General features: G+C 38.3%; 1 protein-coding gene across 1 annotated transcript in view; it reads left to right on the top strand.

Annotated features, from left to right (window-relative positions):
• LOC134666940 (cholecystokinin receptor-like) overlaps positions 1 to 15,180 on the top strand; it is a 40,522-nt gene extending 25,342 nt beyond the window's left edge. The window contains exons 8-12 of the mRNA XM_063524248.1: positions 8,521 to 8,646; positions 9,245 to 9,316; positions 10,348 to 10,520; positions 11,606 to 11,709; positions 15,146 to 15,180. Coding sequence (XP_063380318.1) covers positions 8,521 to 8,646; positions 9,245 to 9,316; positions 10,348 to 10,520; positions 11,606 to 11,709; positions 15,146 to 15,180 — 510 coding nt within the window. The remainder of the gene's footprint in view (positions 1 to 8,520; positions 8,647 to 9,244; positions 9,317 to 10,347; positions 10,521 to 11,605; positions 11,710 to 15,145) is intronic.
• The last annotated feature ends 1,073 nt before the right edge of the window (positions 15,181 to 16,253 follow it).

Genomic DNA, 16,253 nt, shown 5'->3' with positions numbered 1-16,253 from the left:
TATTTGTTAATCGTTTGTGAATAATCGATTACCATCCTCTTCTTATGTAGACCTCCACCGGCAATTAGAACTTGTGCCCGCCAGGGAGATACACTGTGTTCGATGATACCGTCTTCGAGTAGTTTAGAGATTTCAGTTTTTATGAATAGCTCGTCATCGTCACTGTGGCGCCTGGACCGAACCGCAATGGGCTTTGTGTGAGGAGAGAGATTGGTAAACAAGGATGCTGGTGGAACCGACGCTTCCATGACATTACAAACCCGTAACGGTTCTTGTGGCCCTCCAAACTCCACTTCTACAGAGGAATGGTTTTTCAGAATATCGTGACCGATAATTGCATCTGCACTTCGAGCAACACCGGCTTCCGACACGTCGGAAGGGAGGGGCCCAAGCGATATCTCGCCGTACAAATCTTTCTGCCATTTTTCGCGGGGGGAAAGGTGCACACAGTCGCATTTTTCACACACTTACGTACAAAATCCTATCTGTAATGACGACACAAATACATAGAAAATGACACACGTCAAAGACAAATCTTGCAAACCTCGATCTCTTTTTATGTACGGACGAGTGACTAGTGTCACAACACGCACACTAACACATTTTCGTTGAAGTATGTCATTGTATTCTGAGAGATGAGAAGTCGGATTTGTCGCTCGACCGATCCGCAATTTGTACTGAGCGAGCAAAATCGATAAATCCAACAATTACTTGAGACTAAAATATAATAATTGTATTTAAATGTAATTTAACGTATGATATGTAAAAAAAAATTACATGTGAAATGTAACACTTTCTTTTTGTAAATTTGATGTCCCCGACCTCTTTTTATAACAAAAAACCGAGCAAACAGGCATTTTTGTGCAGCAGTGTACACGCGCGCGTCTGGACTCGGTCTAGTGAAAAATCCAAGTGCAACTAGTTTTATTACCCGCGCTAGATTATTTTGACGCGCTAATCTTGTACCTCGGCAGAGGGGAAATAGTGCGAATGCCGCCTCCCTTCCGTGTTGCTCGAAGCATCTGCACATAGGTTATTAGCGACCATAAGAGATTGTTGTTTGTATTGGTGCTTCTCAATTTGAATATTTACGCAACAAGTGCCTGTAACATGGAAAACGTGACTAAGTTCTGCCATAGTGATAGAAAAATGACAAGGCTTTATTTTTAACTTGAGTATTTCAGCCAGACTTTTGTTTATAAAACTTAAAGAGCTTCCCGTGTCTATCAAAGCTTCAGCTTTAAATCCGTTAATTGTCATAGGTGTGGTAGCTTTTCTCAGACTACTTGGAGAAGCGGCAGAGATGGCGGACAGGGTGCCATCGCGTTGAGCATCATCCATCCATACAGCATTTGTTCTGTGCGGTTGCCTGGATCTGCACACGTTTGCAAAATGGCCCTTTTTAGAACATAGTTGGCAGGTTTCGTTGGCCGCAGGACATTTTATGCGCTGGTGCACATTTCCACCACAAAAGAAACAGCGTCGCGTCGATGAGCTTTGATGAGGGGCAGGCGTAGAAGCCGCTGCATTCTCCGTGTTTTCTGATTCGGGTAAGGCATTAAGATTTAGTGGTGTATTAGGAGTATTGCTAAATGCTTGGGAGTTTATTCCAGCATCTTCGAGAGAAATTGCCAAGTTGACCGCTTCGTCTAAGCTCAGGTTTAATTTTTCTAAGAGTCTCTCCCTTATTTTCTGCGAACTAATGCCAGCGATGAATGCTCCACGCATAGACTCGTTTTGGTGTTCGTCTGCAGTCACTTGCTTAAAATTACATTCTTGGGCAAGAAGTTTCAGAGCTTGAACATACTCTTTGACGGTCTCGTCGGATCGTTGTTTTCGCGTAGCTAACAGGTGTCCGGCAAGGACTTCGTTTTTCGGTTTTACGTATATTTTCTTTAAAGCGCTGATGGCTTCGTCGTACGTTTTGCTTGCACGTATATAGGAAAATATTGTAGGAGAGAGATGATTTACCAGGAGCTTCAGTTTAACGGAGTCCGTTGTGTCAGCGGTGCATTCTTCAGATAGAAAGTTATTGAATGTAAAATACCAATGGGCCCATTTTAAATCAGACACGGGGGCACTTGGTTCTTCGTCGAATCGCTCGGGGCGGAGATAACGAGATAAAGTTTTAATTTCGTTGGACATATTTAGTTATTTTAGTTTAGCGGAATAAATTGATACATAATAGAGTCTGTTTGGAAAGAGAAGAGTCGTGAAATGTATTGAGCCCCATACATTTCACGACTCTTCTCTTTCCACACAAACTATAAGAGAAAAACCATACGGAAACTTGGCTTTATTCCGCTAAACAACTCCATGGAAACGGAGTACCATAGGTAATATAAATAAATATAGAAGAACATATATGGAAACAATCATAGATAATATAGAAATACACATCAGTTGGTATACAGGTATTTCTGAGTTTTTTTACACGAAGTAAAATAAAAAGTGCTGTCAACCTTAACCTTAGTCTATAGAGCCCATACGAGTGATTTATGTCATATATGACTGATCATTCTTATCAATCAAAGTAATTACTATATTATTGTTATCAATTTGTATTTTGTTGTTTTAAGTTTATTTTTGAGTTATATTATTCAGATTGACTTTCACGGCTTCGGCAAACATTGCCATTCGTCCGGGGACGGGCTAAGAATGCTGAGATGGGCCAAAAATACAAAGTTGATAGTAAGTTATGTAGGTAGATTAAAGTGCATGTTCAGATATTATTGAGCGACCTGATAAAAATAAGCAAATATACAGTCAACAGTCAGCCAAATATCGCAATATAATTTTGTTGCCATAGAAATAAGGATGTGGTCCGATATATTGGCGAAATATTGCAAAACAAAAGCGGCTAAATTCAGTGGTGGCTCGGACACTTAGAGAGAATGGAGAGGATCGTGCCGTGAAGAGAGCGCAGGTACTTGGGACAACAAAATGGGAGACGCCCGAGTGGACGTCCTAGGTAGCGCTGAAACGACGTAGTTGCTCAAGACCTGCTCAACCTCGGCCATGGCGACTGGCGAGAGCTATCGCAAGACCGAGAGGACTAGACTACCTATTTGTATGAAAAGGCGATTTAAGGGCGGTGGTCGTCCATATTCGACTTAAGGCGAAAATTAATCTAATGAACGTTTTTGCAACTAGGCTTATAAGAACAAATAATATTTTTATCTTGAAACAAGTTTTAAATAAATATGTACGTGTAGATGAAAAAATACAATCTTGCCTTTTATCAAATCACATCATTTTTTGACAAATTTGCGATTTGAGTTATCCAAATAACGGCTACAAATAAGAAATCCCTATCACAGTTTTAAACCATGGCAGGGTTGAATACATAATAATGTCGGTATTTAACTAAACATAAGACGAACTCTTTATTTCATTTACGCGAGCGGAGCTGTGGGCCCGTCTAGTGCTATATAACAATAACCAACATTATATTCATAAAATTATTACCAAATTAAAATTTGACAGATTGAAATGAAAAGCATTACAGAAAATTAAAACAAAAACAAAAAAAAAGCACAACACATAAAATAAAATCCAAAGAAAAATATTTAAACTAAAATCACGTCCTTCCCGTTATTCTCCCACCAGCAATGGCGCTAACAATCGCCGGCAGAATCCGCACAATGTTCAAAAAAACAAAAAGATGCACAGTTGCTGGGACTCGAACGCAGGACTATCGCCGACCTCGAGCCAAAAAAGAGCGCCGTCAATACCCCAGTGCTACGAAGCCCATATTCAATCCGTCGAATTTTAGGTTCTGATGAGTGTGTGTACTTTTTCTTAAGATTCTGGTGTGGTATGTTTACCTTGTGGTTTACCCTCATCAAGAAAAACAATCTACCCAGAATTTTATTACACACTTAACAACTCAGAAATACACTCTTTTTACACTAACTTGTTATTAGTTCTAACACTTCCGCATACGTTGACTGTATATCCGTTGTTGTTGTTATCGTAATTCATTAATTGCCTTTGGAACTTTCGTTTCCGTCACTTTAAGACCACTGAGACACTTCGATTTGACGAGATCAATTTATGATTTCTTATACGGGATTACAGCCCGAAATAACGATATCACTGGTTTGTTGGAAACAGCTGAGCAGATTTTATCACTTTTTACTTGATACTGAGTCTGATTTATATTTATAAACAACAAAAATTCAAGTAGCCGATGTGTACTAGTTGACAGCAGCGCCATCTTTTTCTTCTTTAAGTATTTATATATTATATATATCGTTGTCTGAGTACCCACAACACAAGCCTTCTTGAGCTTACCGTGCGTGGGGCTTAGTCAATTTGTGTAAAAATATCCTATAATATTTATTTATTTGTTTTATTTATTCAATATTACAATTCAACATTTAAATAGTCCTTCAGTACAAAAATAATGATCCTGCAGCCATTAGTCAGTTTTATCTTTAATTCATTTCCATGCACCATTCTTCATTAATGACGAAGGTTACCTATTGAATAAAACAATAGAGTCAGGCCAAGATAAGTCTGCAACGACTTTGATAGAGTTAGACCAAGACAAGTTTCCAGCGATTTTGAAAGCACATACAGTGCAAATGATATTTATACGTCATAATTTCATAGAAGTTTGACGTTTAAAATAACACTTGCACTTTGTGTGCTATCAAAATCTTGCAGACTTATCTTGGACTGTCTCTACACATGTTATACGCATTCTACCTATTGAATTTCTATAAGAGCGGTTTCGCACTACGTCCGATCCGAATCCGATCCGAACCCGTGAAATTATGGTCCGTAGTAGCCGTAGAACTATTTATATGGTAAGTTCGCTCCGACGCCGCCCGGTCGGTGAAATCGTATATTAGAGACCCAATACTATAGGCTTTAAAAAAAGTTAACTCACATTTATAGACAGGACACTTTTATTGCCCGACCCGACCCGCGATTTCGCGATAGAACAAAGTGTGAACAAAGTTTCGCGATAGAACAAAGTGCGAATCAAGAGTGAACAGGCACCTTCTGGGCGAGCTCGCTCCATCGTAGGCCACGTCTACGCCTCGGCTAGTCTGTGGCCATGTGTAAGCCCATTCATAATAAAAAAAAAAAAAAAACCGTGTAATGTAGAAGTAGGTATTTTTAACTAGATTACTTATACATTTTACAACCGGTTTATAGTATTTCTAGCGTATCGAGCATTTGTGTGTATTGTACATTCTCGTTGTTTTCTTATCTTTGTTATTTTTAATCGTTATATAATGTAACTCAATGGATGACTGTTATTGGCCTTATTTTTATGTAAGCATTAATATGTCTTAGTTATATTTACGGCTGTTGTTATCCTGAATACCAATAAAATAAAATAAATGTGAGTTAATGTGTGTTCAAAGCGCGATAGTTTTAAATATTATATTAAAAAAGTTGTAGATGTAAATGGTTTTCCGTAACGTCCGTCAAATTCAACAAACCGTTGATAGTATTTGTTTGTCCCTCTACATCTATTGATATACAGTGAAACCTGGATAAGTGAGATCTCAAGGGACGCGCAAATTTGTCTCACTTAAAGAGGTTTTCCACTTACCCAGGCTCCCAGTTAGCCAGGTACAAATAAATTTCTGTCTCATTTACAGAGGGTCCCATTAATAGAGGATATATTTCAGTTATAGAGGTGGTTAAAGAGGTATTTAGTAACTATCTTTAAAAATAAATAAGGTAAAATAATCCTTGTCCCTAAATATTTTTAAGTCTGTTTAATTAAATATTTCTTTGGTTTTATTTTGAATGATTCTCCGAAGGATAGATATTTCAAAATTCAATTAAATTTGATATGGACTTCATTGCGTATTAGAAATTTAATAAATAAAAACTTATTTATTCGTGTTACTTATCAAAATTTCAGCTTTCGTTTCGATAATTTTAACTACTTTACATAAATTAACTAAATCAAACTTGAAGTTGTTTAGACACAACTAGGCTAATGCGGAATTTGTGGATAAACTAAGAGTTATTAAGAATACGGAAATTGTTCAATGAAGTCCAAGTTAGAGAGGTCATAGATTGATGTTATCTCAGATACAGAAGTCAATTCCCTATAAAATTCTAAAAAAAAATTAGGAAAATGTACTCTTATAAATATAGTCTCAGTAAAGGAGGTAAAATACACTCTCTGTCTCAATTATAGAGGTAAATGTAACTATAAAATCACAACAACGAATCCCAGTTATAGAGGTTCGTTTTATCTCAGTTACAGAGGTAATTCAGTGCTAAAGTGTCGGGACCGCACCATGAGTCCCAGCTATAGAGGTTTCTCACTTATCCAGGTCCCACTTAACCAGGTTTCACTGTACTATAAATATGTGACGTTCCACGGCAAAAGGTACCCTATGGCGGCTGGCGCTTACGTCGTCGCATAGCGCCGCAATAATGCCGCAATAATATTGGAGCGACGTTAACAATAGGGTAAGCGCCAACCGCCATAAGGTGCCTTTACCCGTGGGACGTCGCATATAGACTGTGACATTTATATTTGTAAAAACAGAAATAATTTAACAGATTTTTAAGCATTTGAATTCTTTTTCTACTATTATGTTATTCACGCAAAGAGTTGTTTCATAAAACTTGCCTACCTACATGTAACTTTTAAATTTCTCTCAAATGCCTAATCTGACTTTGTACAGGCTTTGTTTTACGATCCTTGTAGTAGTATCCAGTTTGTTAGGATGTCGTTAAACAACAACAAAACAGCAATAAGAGCGAGAGAAACGCGACTTAAATGTAATGGCGTGTGGGTATCTAACGTATCCCTAGCAATTTAGGGTTCCCTGTGCAGGCGTGGGTGGCCTGGCTCACTCCGCGATATCGTCGCGTCGCAACAAGTACAACCGGCCCACACCAATTTTGGTGGCTAATCATAGGCCGCGCGTGGCGCTTGCGCCACCTAGCGGTCATATCTGCCCTAATCGTAACAGACGCTGTTTGTTAGAGAGTGAATCTTCTGTACCTAGTACAATTATTTATTCTGTGGCCTATGTAATACAAATATTACAATAAAGGGGTCCACTGATTACCAGTCCGCCGGATGATATCAGCCTGTCCGTTAATAGCAAAATTTGACAGCTCCGAACAACTGACAGGCTGATATCGTCCGGCGAACTGGTAATCTGTGGGCCCCTTTACGGTACGCGTGTATTTTAACTCTCAAATTCGGTAAGTATGCGGGTCGGTATTTAGCATATTCGACAACTTTTTGATCTATAATAGGGTTCCGTACAAAAAAGGTACAAAGGGAACCCTTGTGGTGCGACTCTGTCCGTCTGTCTGTCCGTCGGTCTGTCACATCGCTAAATAATTTGAGAACTACTTAAGCTGTCGGTTTGAAATTTGGAATAGTTATGAACAACGCTAATCCAAACACATCGAAATTATTTAGGTATTTTTAGTGTTCCGTACAAAATTTTGTTCACGGAACACTTATTTGTTTAATTAACTAGTAAATGAGCAATGGGGGCAAAATTTCAGTCTACCCTAGGTCAAAAGTGGGTATCATCTAAAATAGCTTCAATTGAGCATTTGAAAATATATTTTTATTTTATTTTTCATAGTCAAAGAAAATGCATGAAGGAAAATGTAAAAAAAACCATTTCTCTTTTATCTCCGAAGTTTACGAACGAATGTTTATACGGAACCCTGGGTGCGCGAGTTAAACGAACTCTCACTTGACCGGTTTTTTATTAAACGATTTTAGCTTGCCCGGTTTGTTGTTTATTTGTTTGGGCCGTCTGTAAATGAAATTTCATCCCCTTTCTGTTGACATATTGATCTGGTGTTTGGTACACAATTTTAGTTCGGTGCCAATGCGATTTAATATTCTCAGTTTCATTGTAAATCCAAGATGGCCGCCGAGACAAAATGGCATATTAGTTACATATTTTTCAAAATTTTCCATTAAGGGTATCGAATAAAAGGGCTTGACTAGTAGAATATAGTACCTACACTTTGAATAAAGATGCTAATTCAATATATTCAACGGCGGATTACATTAGTTAATAAGTTAAGCACTTTCCATGCCTATGTCGAAAATTTAAAGGGCCATATGTTCTGTAAAACGTTGTATATATGAAACACGTGTGAATTACCTATTTTGCCAGTACTAACGAGATGCATAGAAAGTAAGTTACGCACACGCTAGCGAATATGGCGGTGCTGACATATGTCAGTGATAAACTTGTGGTAAGGCTACTAGCCTATTCTATTAAGATAAGATAAGATAAGATGATCGTCGATGTCTTATCAAAAGACATCATCATCATAATTTAAGAGCATGGCTCTTGTCGGTGGAGTATGCGCCAGTTAAATCAAAAGACATGAGTTATAAATAAAGATGTTAATATGTATAGGTATACAATTTCAGTCCTTGTATGTATTGTAGTAGTTATAGTAGGTAGGTATACTTGCTTTAGATCGCAGTTTTTTTTCGTATGTTGGAACCGCAGCTTTTTAGACTTCCAGTTAATGATGTCCATTTTTCAGGACATGGACACGAACGTGGTGAAAGAGTTATTAAAGTCCACGCACAACATGAGCACAGTGGACCTAGACTTTAGACACGCTATCCGGTCTACACACACTGAAAAAAGCATTGAGGCGAAAAGAAAAGTGAGTTATAAGTAATAATGTATAATTCATTCATTCATAGGCATTTTCGTCTATTGCAGAAGATTTATGGTGTAACACCGGAGAAACACCGTTTTTGGTGGCTGAATAGACCGATGCGAGACCGACATCGTAAAATGGTGATACTTTGCTTCCCTTTGGGTAACTATGCTCCAAATTAGTAAAATGACTTAACGTCTAATAATATTCAAATATATTTTTTCTGTTATTATTTATCTACGTATGTACCTACTCAGATAAACGAACTCGATAAGTGACGTTCCACGGAATGGCGGCCGGCGCTTACGTCGCATAGCGCCGCAATGATATTGGAGCGGCGTTAATAATAGCGTAAGCGCCAACCCCCATAAGGTACCTTTACTCGTGGGACGTCACAATTTATTTTGAATTCCTAACATTATTATAATATGCTAATATAATTGCGGCGACTATCAATTTGTAAACGACTATTTGAACTATAGGCAGGAGCAAAATACCCCAAATTATAGGTTGTCATCAAAATAGATTAACTAGTAGCGACATTTATATCATTGATCTTTTTATGCATAGTGTGTGATTTACTGAATTTTCTTCTTTTTAGGTAATAAGAATGCTTTTCGTTATCATATTGGAGTTCTTTATCTGTTGGACACCACTTCATGTAATAAATACGGTAAGTAGTATGAACACCGTATGATACACTAGTCTTAATTAGAAAAATAATTAAGTAAGTTTTATAAAATAGGCTCTTATGTTTGTTTATTTTCCTATCGACCAAAGATCATCCTATTATGTAACGGGTACCATCGCGAGGCACCTACATAAATGATTTCATTCTAGAGATAAGCCGAATATGGAGTTTGCCAAATATGAAATATGGGGCAGAATGTTAGGTTCAGGTCTTACCAAAACGAATATTCGGCCGTTTTATTCGTTTCATCTGTATCATTCTAATAAACCTTTTAGAGATGCTTCAATTAGGTACATTGTTACGTAAAGATGAATCGCTTTCTAAGAAATTCCCTTGAAACAAATCAAATACAGATCTAGATAGTGTATAATTTATTCATCGTATTTTCACGGAAACGTATCTTTCAGTCTGTCTCGGTACACAAAGTACTGGGGTTCTGAAGTAGAATAACAAATACAAACGTTTCCGAGAAATGCGATGGAAAACAATTATGCACATCTCTGTACAAATTTAATGGAATCTCAAACAAATTTCCAACACTCTCCAAGAAATGAAAACATGGATTCAACATGCCTCATGATTGTGTTTTAATGGCAATGGAAAAACGTAATCTGATGGAAGAGAGTACTTGAAAAATGCCGGAGGAGCTTACATTTTACACGATACGAACATTTGCCCAATATTCGGCGCTTTATCTGAATAATTCGGCCGAATACGAACATTTGCAAAATTTGCCGAATATGCTGATTACCGAATCCCTACCAAATAGTTACCGAATATTCGGCCCATCTCTAATCTCAACATAATATTTCATAGAAGTTTGATGTCTCAAATAATACTTGGGCTGCATGTGCTATCAAAATTGTTGCAGATGAATCCAACTATGAAAAGCGATATCTATGAAAAGGGACCTTATAGACAATATTCGTCGGTCGCTTATGTAATGTCACATATCCAAGATATATGTGACATTACATAAGCGACCGACTTTAATGTAATATTGTTTGTTCTAGATCTATCTATTTTACCCAAAGGAATTGTACAAGTACGTTGGCTCCAAAGGCATAATATCCCTGCAACTGTTGGCGTACTGTTCATCATTTAGCAACCCAATAACATACTGTTTCATGAACCACAGGTTCCGCCAGGATTTCCTTTGCCTTATCAAGAACTGCAAATTATTTAGGTAAGTTATCTGCAGACGTTGGATTCTAGGGGCCCTACCTATGTCAGTTCATATATTAATTGAATACGCAATAGGAAAACCTTAAAAAAAGAAAGTCTTAAACACGTAGGTAAGCCGCTGGACGATAAAGGAATGCATTTCTTTCATTCCTTCATTGCAGAACCATGTTTATATTTAGTTGTTGGCATATGTGACGTTCCACGGAAAAAGGTACCTTATGGCGGCCGGCGCTTACGCATAGCGCCGCAATAATATTGGAGCGCAATAATATTGCAATAATAGCGTATGCGCCAACCGCCATAAGTACCTTTACTCGCGGGACGTCACAAATAGATACATTATTCAAGTAAAAACTTGGAATTGAGTACACACACATCTCCAGCAACGAAACTCTTGTCGAGTTTTTTTTTTTACTTTTGTTGGTGGTTCGTTACATTTATTTGCGTATTTATTTATACGGCGAGAGGATCGCAACATTATTTCAAGCAAAAATACGCAAGTAAGTAAAACGCGGGTTAGCACTTAGCAATGATTGACTGTATATTTTTCTTTTAATTTATATGGATTTTGGCAGGGTCGCATTCAAAAAACAACATATTGTTTCGAGCAGGGGGGGGGGGGAGTATGTATAGTTAAACACCTTATGTGTACGTGATAGTATAAGAACGTATATTCTCTAAACACCTGCCTATATACCTATACATGTTAGGTTGCGCTGTAACAAGCTCTTTATGTCACAGTAAACCAAAGAGTTACTGTTAAACACTGAAACTGGCTAATTGCCATATTAGAGTGTTTATAGTTTATTGTTATTGCTGTTGTTTTTGTTTGTAGCTTTCTGTTTTTGTTCCACTAACGCCTAGTTTTTAATCTTAATTTTTTCCTAACCATTATGGGCCATTGTTATCTTTTAAATAAATTAATTAAAATTGAAAAATGAAATTATTAGACTTTTTCCAAACCGCAAATTTTGATACATATAATAACGTAGGTACATATACGTCAAATCCCTTGGCTCTCTATAATTGGCTCCGATAAGCGACATGAATAATAGTTATGGTGGTTAAATAAACAGAGTGTTGCAGATACTGCTTCGACAAGAAGCCCGAATGCACGCAGCCAACACCCCCTCCTTCCAGCCAAGAGATCGCGCCTTGTGTGGTCCGGGGCACTCACACTGGACGCTCAGGTACCTTTTTTTTTTACCTAGGCTACTTTGGTGTCCCACTGCTGGGCAAAGGCCTCCCCTCGTTTTCTCCCCTCGACCCTGTCATTGGCATTTTCCCACCATTTGGAGTAGAATGCGTCCAAGTCGTCCCGCCATCTCCTTTTCGGTCTGCCTAAACTCCGGCCTGCACCGCCTACTGTATTCCGTGGGTCCCACTCAGTAACCATTTTGGCCCACTTTTCTGGGTGCATGGCAGGCAGGTACCTATAACAGAGAGAAATTAGATTAGAAGAATAATGTCAAAGTAAATTATGTAGTCAGTCAAAAAGTATCGCCATCTACCTACTCGACGATAGGCCAAAGGTACTTACTAGATGGCGATGCTTTTTGACATTTAAGAAATTTAACAGTCCAGTGAATAAATAAGGATCAAAGTCAAATGGCGTTCTAAAACCATTTTTGTCGAGAGATGGCATTAAATGTACTAACTACATAATTTACTTTGACAATATTCCTCTATTTCAAATTATTTTTGCCTAATATAACATTTCATAGGTACTGTAACATAAATAGTGGGGACCCGTTTCAAAGCATACTCGGTATCGTGTTTTGATTAGGAAAAAGGAGAAGAAATTGTTATTGACGCGAATGAACTAGGACGTTACGGAATGAAGATGAATTTAAGTTTTAATCCAACATCCACAGCATACAATATCTACTATTTTAATAGATTTGTACCTAGTCCTGTCCTGACTTTACTGTGTAAATGTCGAGCACCTACCAAGTTAAATTTCGTTAAGCGTACAGGATTCGACCTTGTACAAGGATTAAGTTTATGAGAGCTATCGAATGCAAGCCTGAAAATATTCAAAAATGTTCGCTTTTCTTTCTACTGTTATTATTTTCTCTTTTTCCCGTTATTTCGTTTCAATCGGATTTACAAATAATATATGCCCGTTTATTTATTCTCGAATTATCTTGCGTGATCAAGAACGCATGAATGTATTGAGTTACTTATGCGTAGAATAAACGAAAACAAAATGGCGAAAGCAAATAAAATGGTGTGTTGGATTGTAGTAGTAGTAGTAGTAGTAATCACTTTATTGTACACAACACAGGTTTACATAATATTTACAGAAATAAAGGTACCAAAGGCGAACTTATCCCTGTAAGGGATCTCTTCCAGCTAACCTTCGAGTAGACTGTCTTTTTTTATTCAACCTCAATGAGAATGGTATTACTTACCATACTTATAATTTTATCGATGATGCTTTTATAAAATATTTGCATCAGTTAAGAGTCACACTAACATAGTCGGCGTCAAAGAATAGAGAATACTCTTATTGGCACACCTTAGTAAAAAATACATACTAAAGAGAAGAAAAAAAAAACAATTGATTAAATGTGAGGCATACAACGGGCGATCTCATCGCTAAAGCGCGATCTCTTCCAGACAACCTTTGCGTAGCTGAAACAGAGAAATTAAACGTAAAAGTCGCTACTGACACAGAATAAATAATAGTACTAGGTACAGAAGACTCACTCTCTAACAAAACGCGTCTGTTGCGATCAGGACAGACATGGCCGCTAGGTGACGACAGCGCCACGCGCGGCTTATGGCTAGCCACCAAAATTGGTGTGGAACGAATGTAATTTTAGCTACCTGTAGCAAAGCGACGAAATCGCGGAGTGAGCCACGCCTGCTACTGATAAATTTCCAATATGACAAGTCCATTAGCCGTTTACGAAGTATAATGCAATATAATATTTTAAACTTTCGCGTTTTGAACACATATTAACTCACGTTATAGACGGGTCTTGTTCACAACCACACAAACAACACCAACCTTCCCCAAACTTTTCCATACACTTTCGTCGTGTAGATGCACAAATCTCTGTTTTGACATTTTGCTGGGACATCATCCAGCCGCGATCACGACCAGTGAAACCTGTGTCGAAACGTCGGTAAATCAAGGTAATTGAATTAAATTCGTGTTAGACTCGTCTATAATGTGAGTTAATAAGTATAATGCACTTACGGTAGATGTCGCTAGGCGCCCCTAAGGCGCTTATGAAGGATACGGTTGACATATTCGCTGTCATCGAGTAAATTCCGGTAGCTCAGTGGGCTGGTATCCCGGAGTCGCGAGTTCGGGTCAGTTTTTCCACTTTTCCTTTACTTGTAAGGATTGTGGTATCATTCTAGACGCTTCTGCTTAATAGGTACAACATGAATTTACATTAGTATTTACATAATCGAAATTGAAGCATATTGGCTTTAAGGATGACTCACGCTAGACCGAGCCGTGGCCGGGCCGGAGCTTTTAACGCTTCGTTTTCTACGTGATCAACAATCGAACGCCATAGAAAATGTCATGTCGGACGTTTCGGCGGGCCCGACCCGGCCTAGCGAAAGTCATCCTTTACAGTTGACATAACTGGTGACCGATGAGCTGGCGGCTACCTTGCACAACGTATCAGCATTCCGATACAGCGAGGAAATGCCGCCAGCATCCTTGGTACAATGCCTCAAGGGCCTATTTTAGATTTAAGCTAGTTATTAATTTCTTTTAGTAATTTGAAATTGAAATTGAAATTGAAAATATTTATTTCAGATTTGCATCCATATTTGTTAGTATAACTTAGGAACTAATGTTAATTTTTACACCTAGTATATGACCTAATAATTATAACCTAATCTATTTTCTAAATTTAAGAAAGCCTATAACTTGGCGAATCCAATGCGCCAGTATAGGATTCTCAGGTCTTTCTGCAATGACATCCAGAATGCTGTTGGTACTGCTCCTAAGCCGACCCATCATCGAGACGATTCTCTTTCGCATAACCGCATGGAAATCGTCTGTATGGGCCTCGGCGAACATGCGCGATGCGCTACACCACGTGGGCAGCCCCAACAACATTCTAAGTGCATTATTATATTGCACGCGCAGGGCATTTAAGGCTTTTTTCGTATACTTCACCCACAGTAATACCACTGACTAATATCTTTACAGTTGTTTAGGTAAAACCACAAAAGAAATAGGTAGTAGTACTACCGTACAGAAAGGACACTTCCTAGAAACCCGAAGTTTGACAGCGGTTCAGGGTCGAATTGTGCTTTCTAATATATGGCACTATCCCATTCGGCAATTTAGGGTTGTCAACATTCAAGTGATTATCTTATCTGTGGTCGTGCACGCAAAAGGAAGTCAAGTGGTGCCAACTCTAAGAATTGCTCGGAGCAATGCTGAGCCGAACGGAGCCGAGTTCGACCGAAGTCATAGCGGCTACCGCGAAAACCGAAATTCGCAAATTGCGGGGATCTTTCTCTCTTACTCCAATGAAGGCGTAATTAGAGTGACAGAGAAAAATCCCCGCAATTTGCGAACTTCGATTTTCGCGGTTATAGCCCAGGAGTGTCTCCCCACTGGTAAAACTGCAATTGCATTTGTTACAGAGCTGGAAGGGCAGGAGGGGGAGGAATGCGTTTAGCAGCGTCTCGTTGGCCAATTCTTCGAGCGGCACCCACCCGGCTTTGCCCGCGCCGGCCGTCATTTCAAGGCCCATCACTCAGGTAAGAAAGAGAGATATTTATACAGTATGTGTCTGACCATGGGGCTTTAATTCCAGGGCTTGATTTTACTCGCTAAACTGAGCTACTTTTACTATGGGACCAACCCTAAAATCGGGGAAATTTTTTTGGCTTTTCTATAGAAAACGACATCTGATCAGCCAAAATGTATGAAAAAGTAAAAAATAGTTTCGGGATTTCGGGGTTAGTGCCATAATAAAAGTAGCTCAGTTTAGCGAGTAGAATCGAGCCCAGGTTTTAAAGCCCGATGGTCAGTAATACCCTGTACCTATAGGGCTACCTATTTATTGACCGAACGAAAGGACTCAAAAAACCGCGAGGAGTGGCGCCGCCTGGTGGAGGCCTGTGTCAAAGACAACCTGGCAAAGAAAAATAAACAGAAAAGAAAAGAGTAACAACATAAATAGATTTAGATTTAGATTTCTTTATTTCAAGATGAAAATTACACTATAAATTTGCTACATTCGTCAAAATTATGTTTATCTTCTCATCATGATCGTCAAAAATTACATTATATATTTAAAATAAAAAATATTAAGATTAATAAAATTGTGTCTCCCAATAAGGATCGTCATGTACAAAGAAAAACATGTCAAACAATTGAATATAAACCAAGTTAACATTAAAGTCGATGTCAACATAAATAATTTGTAACTGTCATTAAAATGTCGAATTTAAACATAAAAAAATATCACAAAAGAACAAAATGTCATGTTTAAAATACAAATCTACAATTTAATAATAAATAAAATTACATATGTTGTTACAAATTCAATTCCATGTACTCATTTACAGAGTACAGAGGGTTATCCAACAAAAGGTTTCTCAATTTGCGCTTAAATGTTTCGTCACACGGCTCATTTCTCAGAGCGGCAGGTAGGTGCTCGTAGTAAGTAGGGCCGATGACTCGTGGGTTCTTTCTTGAAAGTGCCATGCGACGGGGAACTGTTCTCAGACGCCCTGCAGCTCGAAG

The sequence above is a fragment of the Cydia fagiglandana genome, chromosome 8 (genome assembly GCF_963556715.1).
Source record: "Cydia fagiglandana chromosome 8, ilCydFagi1.1, whole genome shotgun sequence".
In the NCBI taxonomy this organism is placed as follows: Eukaryota; Metazoa; Arthropoda; class Insecta; order Lepidoptera; family Tortricidae; genus Cydia; species Cydia fagiglandana.
This window is presented reverse-complemented; position numbering and strand designations above follow the sequence as displayed.